Source organism: Urocampus carinirostris, chromosome 15 (assembly GCF_059441175.1).
Source record: "Urocampus carinirostris isolate Australia breed hairy pipefish chromosome 15, RoL_Ucar_1.0, whole genome shotgun sequence".
NCBI lineage: Eukaryota > Metazoa > Chordata > Actinopteri > Syngnathiformes > Syngnathidae > Urocampus > Urocampus carinirostris.
Genome location: NC_142363.1, coordinates 15,203,751 through 15,220,747, shown reverse-complemented (window position 1 = coordinate 15,220,747; position 16,997 = coordinate 15,203,751). Strand labels below are relative to the sequence as shown.

The 16,997-nt window shown below is 39.3% G+C and overlaps 1 protein-coding gene across 1 annotated transcript in view; it reads right to left on the bottom strand.

Moving 5' to 3' along the window:
- The window catches only part of LOC148351672 (fibroblast growth factor receptor-like 1), a 68,556-nt gene that overhangs the window by 5,487 nt on the left and 46,072 nt on the right, over positions 1 to 16,997 (bottom strand). Inside the window, exons 4-6 of the mRNA XM_088354663.1 lie at positions 12,977 to 13,063; positions 12,588 to 12,872; positions 3,711 to 4,064 (exon numbers count right to left, since the gene is read on the bottom strand). Coding sequence (XP_088210789.1) covers positions 3,711 to 4,064; positions 12,588 to 12,872; positions 12,977 to 13,063 — 726 coding nt within the window. The remainder of the gene's footprint in view (positions 1 to 3,710; positions 4,065 to 12,587; positions 12,873 to 12,976; positions 13,064 to 16,997) is intronic.

Below are 16,997 nucleotides of genomic sequence, written 5' to 3'. Positions count from 1 at the left end.
AGTGCAGCCATGTGTTTATATCTTTCAGGATGAGCAATACACTTCCCACAATGCCTTTCTCGTCATTTAGTTCAGAATTGTTTGCACTTCCCGAAAACTTGTGCGTCAGAGATACAATACCGTATTTCAGTGGTTCCCAACCGCTTCTGTGCCATGGACCGGTTTCAAGTCTGGTAATATTCTCGCTGCCTAGACCAATAACATCAACCCTTTGGTTGTGGGTATTCCCCTTAACCACTAAGGTTGTAGGGAGCACCAAGTCCTGTGGTGTGTCTTGGGCAAGTACAGCTTAGTGGCGCCCATTCCTCTTCAGGCCAACAAATTGGTACTGTGACTAAAAATGGCTTGATGATGAAAACAAACCTAATGCGTTATCATGTAGCCCTCATGCAGGGCTTCTCAGTTTTTTTCTGCCAGGGGTGCGCCTCACTATTGGAGAATCACTTCCCAAGTGGTAGAGGTAAGATCTTAAGCCCGAACCTGACTCGAACCAACCCGAGCCTGAACGGAAATGTCAATCATTACTTTGGGTTCGTGTCGGGCTGGGCTTGACACATTAGTTAGCCAATGAAAATCGATATTTAATTTTATGCCATTTTCCAGGAGTGTATTCAAATCACAGCTGAAAATAACATGGACAAGACAATCCGTAATTCATTTTTACGCACTATTATTACACGCAAGAGTGAAGAATCATTGATTTGACTTCTGGAAAAAGAAGTCAAACATTTACAACTCTTTCACAATGTCTAATAATTGGACAAAGTAAAATACATATATTCCAAACAGGCACTTTTGGAAACGTCTAAACTAAACCTACCATGGAAAAAGTTGGAAAATACAATGTTGCAAAAAAAATATTTCAGGCATGAATAAAAAAATGTTCATTTCTGCGTGTTCCAACTCAGATTACTCAATGAAAGGAGCACTTACAGTAATTATTTTAGTATTAAATTTCAAAAAGAGACCAAAACCGTGCATCTGTCCATCCATTATCTGCACCGCTTATCCTCACTTGGGTCACGGCGGGTGTTGGAGCCCATCCCAGCTATCTTCGGGCAGTGGGCAGGGGTCACCCCGAACTGGTTGCAAGCCAGTCGCAGGGCACACAGAGACAAACCACACCTTCGCTCATTTACACCTTGGACCGGCCAATTAACCTGACATGCATGTTTCTGGAATGTGGGAGGAAACCAAAGTGCCCGGAGGAAACCCACACAAGCAAGAGGAGAACATGCAAACTCCGCAATGGAAAGCCTGGAAGCCGGATTCGAACTCATGACCTTAGAGCTGTACCACGGACCCGCTAACCACTTAGCTACAGTGCTGCACTAAAAGCATCCATATTCTCCTAATGGTTTAGGAACAGCATTCATTTTACTGTGGGTACGACTTGGATTAGGATTTTAGGCGAATTTTACAGGAACATTAAGGGGTTAAGTAACTGCAGAAGGGAGACTTATTTTAATTGGTTTATTGATATTGATATGGGACACTGGCTCTGGCATTATTATTATATAATACATTTTATCAAATCATCAAACGTCACACAGTAAAACAAAATGCGCTGAAGAATTAACTTTTGTCTGGAGAGGGGGTTTAGTGGTCTTGTTCTATTTCGTCTTAAAATATATGGTGTGGCTCTCTGAAGAAAAATATTTTTGCTTTTATGGCTCTTTGGGTCAAAAAGAATTCTGACCCCTGCTCTACCAAGTGGTCTTGACTTTACTGGGGCTACCAAACCCTACTAGTTTCATATGAGCATTCACCGAACCCTAAAGAGCGTCATATGGAGGTGCGAAAATCGTTTATTAATGGGTACAAATCCAAGAGCAGGCCGAGTGGCCTTATCATGGAATCTTTGGGACTCCTTTATATAAATCATCGCCAAGATTTGGTTCAAATTGAGGACACCCGATGCAAGCGCTCAGCAACCGAGCCGCTTTATAAAATGCTTTCTTACGCAGAAAGGAGAAGGCCTCCAATCTCGTTTTACTTGTGTATAATGACATTAAGACCATCAATTCGACTGCAGTTCTGTGTTGTGTGTTATTGTTTATAAATCTATAGTTGTTATTTTGTTAAAGTCATATACGCTCAGTTGCTCATGACGTCATCTTGAGGTAAGTTTAACTCTTTTCGTGGGTGGTTCTGGTTCACATTCACCATGAAATCCGAGGGATCTTTGTACTTGTATGGAACGGTAAAAACAACATACCTGCCGGTTTGATGCTGGATCAAACGCTTCAAACACATAATCGAAAATCTCTGCTCATTTCCCTAATTAGCTATTGTCACTTTCCACAATACACCCACCACTTTGTCAAACTCTGCAGAAAATCAATTAAATTCCAATTTCCATCTTGTTGAAATGTTTCATTAATGACTTTTGTTTGGATACATTCAGTTATGTGCTTGTTAATTAATGTATGTTTGTTTTTGGACAAATTAGTAATTTATTGTCAACTATACGGCTGCAACAAATAATTTATAAAATCGATTAAAATCAATCATGAAGAGCATTGGCAACAAAATAGATAATTAGATCATCAATTCGTTTTAGCAAGTAACTTATAGTCACCAATGCAAACAAGAGTCATACAATTCTGCTGTGATGCTGAGAGTTGTAGTAGGGCTTTGGTCCGGCAGAGGAGGCCATTTTATTTACTTTTTTTTTAGATTAAAAAAAGGTGTTGCATTTTCTTAAATTGTAAATATTAAACATTGCATCGCTACAACAAAATTGAAATGTGTTTGACTGTTTCATCATGAAACAAATTTTCAAGGGAACAGGCAGTGCTGCAGAAATACAGAGAAAAAATATGTAAGTAACACGTTTAACTCTACACAAGAGGCAGACTCTTAAGCATATATAATTTTCATATTGGGAATGTTAATCATATTCCAAAATTTAAAACAAGTTTGTTGAAAAAAAAATGAAAGGTGTGTTTACATTTGTGATATATTTTTTTGTGGATAAATAAAAAATGTGATACACTGTACATAAATTGAAATATTTTGCTCTTTCTTAATTGTCTTGTATGATAAGTCCAAATACAATATAAGGATAAGGTGGTAGGAAAAGATGATTTTACATATTTGTACGTTTATAGCATACGCTTCTCTGTATTTTTGCTTATTGTCAAGTTAATTGACAAACGCTTATATTTTTTTATTGTTTTATACAACAGAATAAACTGTTATTTTGTGCACTATGTTTAATCTCTCCAAAACTTCAATATTTGAATGAAGGAGGAAATTAAAAAACATCTTTAAAAAATCTGTTTCATCGATTAATCGAAAAAATAGTCGACAGATTCATCAATTATAAAAATAATTATTAGTTGCAGGCCTTGTCAAATAAATGAACCGCATTTTCATGAATAAAAGAGTAGATTTTCAAAATTATGAGACTGAGTGTTAATTTATAGAGTGGACATTTTGCGTCCTCCTTCAGGAATCTTGAGGTAACCGCAATCAGGACTCGATTTAATTATAAACACGAGATAAAAACTCTATAGCAAGAACAGATTAATGAGCATACCATCATTTCTTATGGGGATAAAATAAAATTAGACCTCAATAAAATTATATTAAGTCCGGATTAAGTTTGAAAACTGAGGTACCACTGTATTGGGTTGGTCCCATAATTGACCCAAGTATTTTTGGAGTGTGTGTTTGCATCATGGTATAACTTTGTGGGCCCCCACCTGGCATCACAGTGAGGAAGGCGCTGCGGAAGCTGTACCCCATGGTGTTGGCACCTAAGCAGATGTACATGCCGGCGTCCTCCTCCTTTGCTCGGGTAATGAGAAGCTTGTTGAGGTAGGAGCCGTCGGGTCGCGACCACACCTCCCCCGTGGGCAGCACCACAAAGCGGTGGTCTCCCACTTCAATGGTGGAATTGTAGCGGTTCTCCTCGTTGCTCTCCACTCGTTTCAGCCATTGGATCACCGGCTTCACATCGCTCCTCACTTTGCACTGAAGCGAAGTGGTGGCGCCATAGTCCACCGTGGTGTTGAGAGGGTGAGTGCCCGTCAGAACCGGTTTGGAGTTGGTCCTCTCTGCAGACGCAAATTAAGACATGTTTTCGGTGGATAAAATACAGAGCTTGGCCTCAGGCTCACGACCCTGAAAGAGGATAGAGGAGCAGATGTAAGGCTCTAAGTATGTGTGATTAGTTTCCTCTTTTTCTTTGCTCCTGGTTGTACAGTGCAGGCAGCTGGACTTTAATCAGAACCAGATTGAGTGGTGGGCTTTTGAGTTAAAACGTCCCCGCCCCCCCAGGGCCTCCCTCTCCTCTCCGCTTCCTCAATTTGCTTCTCATGAACGTGCGCTCAACCAGCATGATGCGATGGAGTCAGCGGTAGGTACAATAATGTTTGAAAGCCTACAGTCCTTCCACTATGAGAAACTAAAAAATGCAAGCAATAACGAGCATGCTTTATGTATTTTTACATCCATACTAGCAAAAATATATAACAAAAAGATTTTCTTTTCTATTTTTAGATCACAATGAAGTTGCTCCATCCCAATTTTTATACTTCAAATGACAGCTTTCCATTAAGCTGCATCTGTAGTTATTTTACTACACGTTCCCCACACTGCAGGGGTTTCCAAACGTTCCCTCCTATTACCACATATAGAAAAAATTGTGATAAGTTTAGGTAAGTTCACAGTTGTATAAAAACAACAAATTTGATTAAAAAATGATGAAAAACATCAAAATCTTACCCTAGACAAACGTCTTATTGCTTACTCTATCTACACCGATTTCTACTGTAAAATAGGAAAAGTAATCCAGAGGTGGGGAGCATGGCAGGGCAGTGGTTAATGGTTGATGTCATGAGATCGAACTTCCTGTGTGGAGTTTGCATGTTCTCCCCGTGCTTGCGTGGGTTTCCTCCGGGCACTACGGTTTCCTCTCACGTTCCAAAAACGTGCATTTCAGGTTAATTGGCTGGTCCAAATTGTCCCTAGGTGTGAATGAGTGAGTGAGTTGTCTGTCTAAGGGTGCCCTGGGATTGGCTGGCAACCAGTTCAGGGCTGACCACTGCCTGAAGATAGCTCTGATGGGCTCCAGCACCCCCGCGACCCTACTGAGGATAGGCGGTGCAGATAATGGATAGATGGATGGATAATCCAGAGGTGGCAACTTTTCAGATTTTGAAAATAAAGTCCCAATAACATTTAAGAGTGCCATTTTTACCTTAAAAGTGCTGCTTAGACAATGTTGTGACTTTAAATAGTAAATACAGTAAGACCTCGGTATTTTTTAATTTTATTTATTTATTTAAATTTTTTTAGACCCGGTTAATAGGGAGCAAAACCACCCGCTAAAAGTGAAAATATGCGAAGTAGCGACGCCCCTTCAAAAAAATAAAATAAAAATTATATATATACATATATATATATATATATATACATATATATATATATATATATATATATATATATATATATATATATATATATATATACTGGACTGTCTCAGAAAATTAGAATATTGTGATAAAGTTCTTTATTTTCTGTAATGCAATTAAAAAAACAAAAATGTCATACATTCTGGATTCATTACACATCAACTGAACTATTTCAAGCCTTTTATTATTTGAATATTGCTGATTTTGGCTTACAGCTGAAAAAAACTCAAAAATCCTATCTCAAAATATTAGAATACTTCCTCAGACCAAGTAAAAAATAATTTTATAACAGCAAAACTAAATCAAACATTTGAAAATGTCCATTGATGCACTCAGTACTTGGTTGGGAATCCTTTTGCACGGATTACTGCATCAATCCAGCGTGGCATGGAGGCAATCAGCCTGTGGCATTGCTGAGGTGTTATTGATGCCCAGGATGCTTCGATAGCGGCCTTCAGCTCATTTGCATTTGCAGGTCTGGTGTCTTTCATCTTCTTCTTAACTATACCCCACAAATTCTCGATGGGGTTCAGGTCAGGGGAATTAGCAGGCCAATCAAGGACAGTGATGCCATGGTCAGTGCACCAGTTACTGGTGGTTTTGGCACTGTGGGCAGGTGCCAGATCATGCTGGAAAATTAAATCCTCATCTCCATAGAGCTTTTCAGCAGATGGAGGCATGTAGTGCTCTAAAATCTCTTGGTACACAGTTGCATTTACTCTGGACTTGATGAAACACAGTGGACCAACACCAGCAGCTGACATGGCTCCCCAAACCATTGCTGACTGTGGGAACTTCACACTGGATTTCAAGCAACTTGGATTTTGCTCCTCTCCAGCCTTTCTCCATACTCTGGCGCCTTGACTTCCAAATGAAATGCAAAACTTGCTTTCGTCTGAAAAGAGGACTTTGGACCACTCTGCAACTGTCCAGTGCTTCTTCTCCATAGCCCAAGTCAGACGCTTCTTCCGTTGTCTTGAGTTCAGAAGTGGCTTGACCATGGGAATACGGCTATTGTAGCCCATTTCCCGGACACGTCTGTGAACTGTGGCTTTTGATACCTGGACTCCAGCTTCAGCCCACTGTCTTTGAAGCTCCCCCAAATTCTGGAAGCGGCTCTTCTTCACAATTGTGTTAAGGCTGCGGTCATCTCTCTTGGTTGTGCAGCGTTTCCGGCCACATTTTTCCCTTCCAACAGACTTTTTGTGGATATGCTTTGAAACTGCACTCTGTGAACCGCCTGCTCTTTGAGAAATTTATTTTTGTGTCTTACCCTCCTGATGGAGGGTATCAATGATGGTCCTCTGGACAGCAGTCAGATCAGCAGTCTTCCCCATACTTGTGATTTAGTTTACTGAACCAAGCTGAGTGTTTTTAAGGCTCAGGAAACCTCGCAAGGTGTTTTGAGTTAATTAGATGATTCAGGTGATTAGTTGAATAGCCTACTTGTATACTTTTTCATGATATTCTAATATTTTGAGATAGGATTTTTGAGTTTTCTTAAGCTGTAAGCCAAATTCAGCAATATTAAAATAATAAAAGACTTGAAATAGTTCAGTTGATGTGTAATGAATCCAGAATGTATGACATTTTTGTTTTTTTAATTGCATTACAGAAAATAAAGAACTTTATCACAATATTCTAATTTTCTGAGACAGTCCAGTATATACTCTTTTTCTTTGCTCCTGGTTGCGAGGGTTTCCTGAGCCTTAAAAACACTCAGCTTGGTTCAGTAAACTAAATCACTGCTGATCTGACTGCTGTCCAGAGGACCATCATTGATACCCTCCATCAGGAGGGTAAGACACAAAAAGAAACTTCTCAAAGAGCAGGCTGTTCACAGAGTGCAGTTTCAAAGCATATCCACAAAAAGTCTGTCGGAAGGGAAAAATGTGGCCGGAAACGCTGCACAACCAAGAGAGATGACCGCAGCCTTAACAAAATTGTGAACAAGAGCCGCTTCCAGAATTTGAGGGAGCTTCAAAGACAGTGGGCTGAAGCTGGAGTCCAGGTATCAAAAGCCACAGTTCACAGACGTGTCCGGGAAATGGGCTACAATAGCCGTATTCCCATGGTCAAGCCACTTCTGAACTCAAGACAACGGAAGAAGCGTCTGACTTGGGCTATGGAGAAGAAGCACTGGACAGTTGCAGAGTGGTCCAAAGTCCTCTTTTCAGACGAAAGCAAGTTTTGCATTTCATTTGGAAGTCAAGGCGCCAGAGTCTGGAGAAAGGCTGGAGAGGAGCAAAATCCAAGTTGCTTGAAATCCAGTGTGAAGTTCCCACAGTCAGCAATGGTTTGGGGAGCCATGTCAGCTGCTGGTGTTGGTCCACTGTGTTTCATCAAGTCCAGAGTAAATGCAACTGTGTACCAAGAGATTTTAGAGCACTACATGCTTCCATCTGCTGAAAAGCTCTATGGAGATGAGGATTTCATTTTCCAGCATGATCTGGCACCTGCCCACAGTGCCAAAACCACCAGTAACTGGTGCACTGACCATGGCATCACTGTCCTTGATTGGCCTGCTAATTCCCCTGACCTGAACCCCATCGAGAATTTGTGGGGTATAGTTAAGAAGAAGATAAAAGACACCAGACCTACAAATGCAAATGAGCTGAAGGCCGCTATCGAAGCATCAATAACACCTCAGCAATGCCACAGGCTGATTGCCTCCATGCCACGCCGGATTGATGCAGTAATCCGTGCAAAAGGATTCCCAACCAAGTACTGAGCGCATCAATGGACATTTTCAAATGTTTGATTTAGTTTTGCTGTTATAAAATTATTTTTTTTACTTGGTCTGAGGAAGTATTCTAATATTTTGAGATAGGATTTTTGAGTTTTTTTCAGCTGTAAGCCAAAATCAGCAATATTCAAATAACAAAAGGCTTGAAATAGTTCAGTTGATGTGTAATGAATCCAGAATGTATGACATTTTTGTTTTTTTAATTGCATTACAGAAAATAAAGAACTTTATCACAATATTCAAATTTTCTGAGACAGTCCAGTATATGTAACCGCGGTGTACTTGTCCCACCAAAAGATCCACATTCACACATTTTATTGAGACAGCTCTGATCAAGGTAACAAATGATCTCCTACTGGCAATGGATTCTGGCGCTTCATCACTTTTGCTGCTGCTGGATCTTAGTGCTGCTTTTGACACTGTGGACCATAATATCTTACTAGAACGGCTCAAAAAATGGATTGGTCTCTCAGGAACCGTCCTCTCATGGTTCAGATCCTACCTCTCAGATAGGACGCACTGTGTTAAATATGGTGAAATGACATCTGAGCCCTTTAATGTTACCTGCGGTGTTCCGCAGGGTTCAGTGCTTGGCCCCCTTCTTTTCAGCATTTACATGCTTCCATTAGGTGATATTATTCGCAAGTACAATATCAGCTTCCACTGCTACGCAGACGACACTCAACTATATCTTCCGTTGGAGGAATCTCCCACACTAAACTGTGGAAATTTGGAGGCCTGCCTCATTGAGATAAAAGAGTGGATGTCACTCAATTTCTCTCGTCTTAACTCTGAAAAGACCGAAATGTTAGTCATTGGTCTATCTAAATGCCGTGACTTATTCTCAAAAACTGCTGTGAACATTGACAAATGTCACATCACACAGAGTGACTCAGTTAAAAATTTAGGTGTCATATTTGACCCTGATCTATCCTTTGAAATGCATATAAAGAAAATTACTAGAACCGCTTTCTTCCATCTTCGTAACATTGCTAAAATCCGTTCAATACTGTCTCAGTCTGATGCGGAAATTATAATTCATGCATTTGTTACCTCCCGTCTCGATTACTGTAATGCACTACTCTCTGGTCTCCCGAAGTCTAGAATCAAGTCTCTTCAGCTGGTACAAAATGCCGCAGCGAGGCTTTTAACTAGGACAAAAAAGTACGATCACATAACACCGATTTTGGCTAACCTGCATTGGCTCCCAGTTAGCCATAGATGTGACTTCAAGGTTCTCTTAGTATTGTACAAAATCATACACGGACTTGCTCCCTCTTATCTTTCAGATCTGATTTGCCCCTATGTCCCGGTCCGAAGCCTACGATCTGAGAGTGCCGGTCTTCTGGTGATCCCAAGAGCAAAGAAGTGTTCTGCTGGTTCGAGAGCGTTCTCCATCCGGGCACCGGTGCTGTGGAATGCTCTTCCCCCTGAGATCCGATCTGCAACTTCAGTGGAAATGTTTAAATCTAAACTTAAAACTCACTTCTACTCCATAGCATATGAATAACCTACTCTTCTTGTCGGCTGAAAAATAGTCTGTGTAATATAGTGTAATAATCTGTGAAGCCCTTTGAGACTCTTCGTGATTTAGGGCTATACAAATAAAGATGACTTGACTTGACTTGACGCTGGACTGGATGATGAGGTTTTTATTACAGTTACTGCAAATGGATGAGTCACAACATTAGCTTTTCTGTTGGCTTTGATCTCTTTGATCTCATTGCAGTTCTCTCTCTTGTAAGACTGCCGACAAAGCATATCAAAGAGCTTTCTTTTCACTTTACAGAAAATACATTTTAGAATATCACAATACATTTTTACATCTTTACATTTTAACAAGATACTTTTAACAAGAGATCGTATAGTGGATTTTTAACGTTTACAATGGATTCAACATATTTTTCTTTCGTCTGAATTTTAACCAACATCATCCTTTTTTAATGTATATGGAAAAATAGAAATAAAAACAATAATGAGTATAAAGTTCGGGTACAAGTTACCTGCAAATGGATGAGTCACAACATTAGCTTTTCTGTTGGCTTTGATCTCTTTGATCTCTACAAGGGGAATTAATATTTAGTAAAACAGAAACAAAACGAAAATAAACCCAAACAGCTTGACAATATCAATCACATTACTGTGCATGTTGAGATATTTGTCAGCTGGGGTTATAATGTTTAAAATTAACTTCATTTGTGGAGCACCAAAATAGGTGTCTTACCATTGCAGTTCTCTCTCTTGTAAGACTGCCAACAAACCCCGCCTCCCTGTCACATGTCAGAAGCCAAAGCCAAAACCAAACCCCACACCAGCAGATAGCACTGTTGGACTCATCATTGCAGGACATTTACCAAAAACTATACACATATTTCAGCAGGAATTTCAATAAAACAAAAGTTATTATTACACCCGTTACATATATATATATATATATATATATATATATATATATATATATATATATATATGTGCCCTGCAATTGGCTGGCAACCAGTTCAGGGTGTCCCCTGCTCATTGCCCGGAGATGGCTGGGATGGGCTCCAGCCCCCCCGCGACCCTAATGAGGATAAGCGGTACGGATGATGAGATGAGATATATATATATAATAATAATAATAATAATTTCCTTTGTATTGTCATTCTTTGTAACAATGTACACAGAACGAAATGTCGATACACCTGACCCGTTGTAGCGAGTCGATGCAGCCGCAGCCAGAGGGCGCCATATACTATATATATATATATATATATATATATATTTTTTTTTTTTTTTTTTTTTTTTAACCATTACAGACCGCGAAGCTCTGAAGCTGCGAACGTCGAACCGCGAAGTCCCACTGTAGTCTATATATAGTATAGTTTATATAGCATGTTTTCAAGGATTAACACTATACATTGCTTGACTTTATTTAGGTTTTCATAGAAAATGTGTTCTTTTTAAGTTGCTATGAACTAGCAATTGTAGCGTGTAGTTGAATTGCTGAAAATCCTTTCCTGAGGCTATCAGATAGCATCCATATTAGTGTGGATGCGCCTCCACCAGGTCCCTTTCCTCACATGGTAGGTAAGTACCTTGCCATAGGTGTGTTCAGTATATAATTGTACAAGCAAAATGGCTCGGCGTTGCTGCACCAATATATGATAGGATTCGGCTGGTTGGAATGGTCGGGAGCTGCAGTACACAGTTTGGCTGCCAGTGGGCATTTAGAGACCCCACGAAAGCAGACCACTCGAAAGCAGATGTTTTTATCAAACTTGTCTACAGGGAGTGCCTTGACACGAAACCTAACAAAGGACACTAACAGAGGTGTAAAGTACAACTGTGTAAATGTTCATGAAAATTGGTTCTGCTGTTCTAGAGTTTAACATGCACACACACACACACACACACACACACACACACACACACACACACACACACACACACACACACACACACACACACACACACACACACACACACACACACACACACACACACACACACACACAATTATAATTTATAAAGTAGTTAAGATTAAATTGAGCTTATATTTAATGGATGGATAACTCATTTAATGCCATAATGTATAAATATGTTTGCAAATGAATTGTCCCTTAGTGCCGAAACGTAAAATTGTGTCTTTCTTGTTTTATTTTAAAAAACTATTAAAAATGGTTTCATCAGTAAGTATCAATCCTCTGAAATGGTTTCAATATAATAAATCACCATTACATGGATGGAGTTTTTTTTATCAGGGAAGCCCTTTCATCCTATATCCGGCTAATACATGTGTATAGGCGGCCCCATATGGCAGGTAGGTCGTAGTGAAGCAATGTTGTAAGTCGCAAGGCATTGACTGATACCGATAACTCTTTAACAGCTTTTTCGTTTTAAAAAAAAAGATGACAGCGTCCCATTGTCATCGTCCGGTCGGAGAGGGTTGACTCTACATGCATGTCTACAGGGAATGTGACCTCCATCGCCATGGTGACCAAAATTGTGTGATCCATTCACCAGAAACATCGGGTGCTAAAAAGTTCTCGCAAAGTTCATGTATCATTCCTTCATTAGTTCATGCTTAGTTCATCCAGCAGTTCAGTATTCTTGCAATAAACTGTTATTTTGCAAGCAAAGTGCCCTTGTGTTGTTTACGGAGAGCATTGTTAAGATATTGGAGGTATCACAACAGCAAAAAACAAAAGCACCAAAGTGAAAGTTCTGCTTGAAATGCATCCTTTCACATAACGCCATTTTTCCATTTTCAAAAATGTTCAACTGTTGCTTACTACACGAACGAACTGTATTTGCGGTTCTTGGTTTTTGGGAAAAAGGAGGGAATTTCTATTTTCTTACTGTACATTGAATGTTTTTGTACACTTTGAGTGTCAATTAATTGGCTGAAAAATGCTTTTAAAATCGGATTTGATACTCACGTATGACCTCCACTTTATACGTAGCGTTGATTTCCCCCACCCGATTGGACACCCTGCAGGTGTACCTGCCGCTGTGCTCCGGCATCAGGTTCTTCAGGGTCAGGGTCCACTTGTTCTGGCGGCCCTCGCCCACTTCTCGCTCGGTTAGCGGCCGGTCGTCTTTCAACCAAACGATTTCCGGCTGAGGAGTCCCACTCGCCGTGCATTTGAGGCGGACCGAGCTGCCCACGGGCCGGGCTATCACCCTTTTCCTCATTTTGGAGGGTTGGGTAAAGCGGGGGCGCACTAATGACCAAGCACAAAAACAAAAGAGAATTCCTCACTCTTCTAATAAATCTTGGCTTATCTTATTATTACAGTCATGTGGAATTGAGCTGGGCAAGACTTACCGAGCTTTCCTGATAAGCCGTCAGAATCGTGCTCTGAATGTGCTTCGTCCAACACGGCCGGTCTGGTCCTACCAGAACCCGAGTCATCTGGTGAAACAGCAGAAAAATGCTAAATGTGCTGAAGTCATAGAATCTATTTTCATTTATTCTGCAGAACCAAATTTACACGTATTTGCTATAAAACACACCTTTTGTAACACTAGTTATCTTAACCATTTATTCTAGTAATTTGGAAAGTGCACTGAACAAGCCCACAGACTATTTTTGTTTGATCAGATTTATTCAATTTTGCACGTTAATTAGCATGCTGCTTAAAGGGACAGAGTGCATTATTTGACCATTAGATGTCACTGTAATGTATTGTGCAACTGAAAATGAATGCTAAAAAGCACAGGAAGAATGCAAACTACAGAGACTCAAATTAAGCCAACTTCACTATCTTTCTTCTCATTTTTTGTCCAGCCATTTGCGAGATTTTCGGTGTCACGTAGCAGCAATATATAAGATACAAAATTCATCAGCTGCCTTTAGGTGAGGCTAATGGTATGGAAAATAAATGCAAATTTTTCCTGACCTGGGAGTATTATAAAAAATGCATGTTAAAGGTAAAATGTTGCTTAATATTTAAATCAAGATTACATATAAAAATAAATTAAGTGAATTATTTCAAATTAGACAAACAGAAGAACTAAACAAAAATAACTAAACAAGAAAGTTTGATATTTCAATTAATTATTTGTCCTTCTTATCCTTTAAAAAATGTGTTCTCTATCGTCAAACACCGTAGCCAATTTTTAATCATACAAAAATAATAACTTGTTAAATAGGTTAAGTAATATCTAAAATGAGCAAAATTATCTGACAACAAACTTGAATTATTATTATTATTAATTGGAAAGATTAGTATTTCACTCACTTTGCCTTATTTTTTTCCTCTATAATTCTAATAGAATTTCTGCAGCTTACTAAAGGTTTCGTTTCAATTTTTCATAAACTTCTAAATACAGTAAAATACCATACCATATGTTACTCAATAAAGAATGGTGCAAGTATAGCCTGGTGGCGCTTATCCATTAGGGGACATTGTAGATGGTTTCGACGAGTATATGTCACTATATTGTGTAGTGCAACCGACAACATGTTCTATAAAGCAGAAAGAAGAATACAGACTACGGTGACTCAAAGTGACCAAAATCAAATTATTATTTGTCTCTTTTTTTTGGACCAGATTTACGCAAGGTTTAGGGTTTTTCGGGTACTGGTAGCAGCAAGATGGTGGACAATCATGTCCGCTTCCTCCAGATAATGCTCATGGTATGTAAAATAAATGAAAATTTCTCTACCTAAGAGTTCATATGAGTTATAAGTAATTACGGTAAGATATTATTTAAATCATTATTATTTTTCTAATGATTGAATTTCTTACCATCAGGAGGCGCCTAATAACACACTGACCTTTAAAGTTAAAAAGTTAACTAAATTACTAATTTTAGAACCTTTATTATTATTATTTTAAAAATCTTTAAAATCTACAATTATAAAACTTTCTGCTAGCTGAAAATAAAAAAAAATTCACAAGGGATCCATCATTTTCAAAAAAAGGTTCAAAGCCACTAATGTAGGGCATACAATATCGTAGTGCGGTTATATTACAAAAACAGGACCTCAATGACCTCGAGCAACGCCGCCAAGTTGCCCCCCTAAGGACCCCGTTAGCAAATCCTATGGACCTTTCCAAACAGCCATTGGCCAGTGAATGAGGCAAAATGGTAAGCAGAGTAGCGTAAAAACAAAGCAGGCCCCGCATTTACCATTCAAATGACGCTGGGACGGTATCACCCCAGCCCCTTCTTGGCGCCATCTCTGTAAATGTATGCACGCATGCATTGCATGTAATACGATGCGTTTTTCATGAGTGCAATTCCAGGAGAGACAGCTGTGGTGTTTCTGTCATTGGCTGACATCATGCTAAGACGCAGCTTACGGTAAGTAGAATGACAAAAACCAGGTTGAGAATTTATGACCTTTTAATTAGGCAGTGATTCATTTGCCAATTATTTCAATAATAATTAGAGGACAGTTTGAGAAAGCATAGGCAGGGATCAGAAACATGGTGTGGCTCTTTTGATGGTACAATCTAGATCGGCGATAAAACAAAATATAACTCATATAAGCCAGGGGTGAACTAAGCTGTGTTATACCACTAAGTCAAAATAAACAAACTCGTGAAATAATTTCTAATACGGCCGCTAACCTTTGACCTTTTGATTGACACAAATCTTGGCCAATTGCAAGCATTTTTGTCATGGTCCTTAGCCTGCCATAGCCTTTAAATACCTGTATGAATATCTGAATGTTATAGCCAGTAGTGACCGATTCAAATGTTGATTGACACATTGGTTGGCCAATGAAATTCTGAAAAGAACGATACACAGATGTACGGAGTGTATTCAAATAAAACCCCTTATTAAACATGCGTAACGCCACTCGTGATTCATTTTCACGCACCGTTATTACGCGTAAGTGTGCACAATAGTGATAGAAACACGGAAAGAAAAGTCAAGCATTCACTACTCTTTCAAAATGTCGAAAATATTGGCTAAAGTAAATTATACAGTTGCCAAGGTTTAAAGCTGTAGACTGGTTGTCTTCAAATGGCCATTTATAGTAAGGCCTAGACTTACTTTTAGAATTGATTCATAAAATACAATGTTTTGTTTATCAGATTGTGATCAAATTTGATAAGGTACCAGGTAAGGCTGCAAGCTATTGTCTCACTTGTTTTCCAGCTAAGATGTGCATGCTACACTCATCTGCAGGCATTTGATTAGGAAAAAAAAATTTGTGTGTTATTTTCAAAAGAGACCAAAATCGTTCATATTCTCCAAACAGTTCAAGAACAGCATTCAAATTACTTTGGGTACGTCTTGGATTGGGATTTTAGGCGAATTACAATGTACTTCTGTTCTTATTCTGCCAAATTTTACGTTTTAATATCCTAAAAATGTTCCATAAAGTATTTAAATATGACTGGTTGATGGGACTTTTGAGATATAAGGGGCCTAGATCACATGATAGCTGGAATTTAAAAAAGCCTTCCCAGTAGACTTTTGCAAAACACGCTATTGAGACATTTAAAAAACAACCGCATGACCTCGAGAAAAGTTTCTACTGAGTTGAATAGAAATTCATATAGTATATCAGTCCAATTTCTGTGCCTTTTTGGCGCAATTTTGTCATTGTTGAATAGTACTTTTGGCGATATGATATTTGAAGCTTTTTTGCGCCACTCTCAAACTGTGTGTGCCTAGGTAAAAGCATCGTCGCTGTCACTGCTTTACACACCTTTACAGTCTGGCATGCTCCAGTACCTTGAAGGGTTCCACTGGGTCGGGTAAAGAGAGCAGATGTGACTTCTAACCCCTCCTCGTCCCTCCACCTCCCAAAAACCCTGAAAGCTCCGGAGGGTTGGAGGTACAAGCCCTCCTTTGTTTGTCCCCTACAGGACCAGGCCTAACCATGATGTCACGGCTATTTGAAGGGCCTTCCACTGGCCAACTATAATAACCCATTCCTTTAAAAACATTCTGCACTGGAAGAAATCTCTCTCTGTTTGGCGCTCCACATTCCACCCGGTTCCTGAACCTCCCAATCCAAACAGAACGTGGTCCCTCATAGCCGGGGCTTTTTTGATGGTGCCCCCAAACCCACCCCTGCAGACATCCAATTCCTTTCTACGTTGTGGCAAAATTTAGGAAACAATGCTGCCCTTTATGCACTGCTTATGGCTAATCTTGCCGCAATTGTATATACAATTGTTGGCGTACGAGGCTGCGTAGACGGAGGTGAGGTTGGACATCACATGACTGCCAATAGATTATTTTTTTTATACTTCCAAATTAACAGAAGTGGTTTTATATTGCAAAGTGAATACAGGCTACAACTTATATTTATGGAGGAGATACATATATTTTTACTATAAGTCAGTGTTTCTCAAACGGTGTTATACATGTTACTAGGG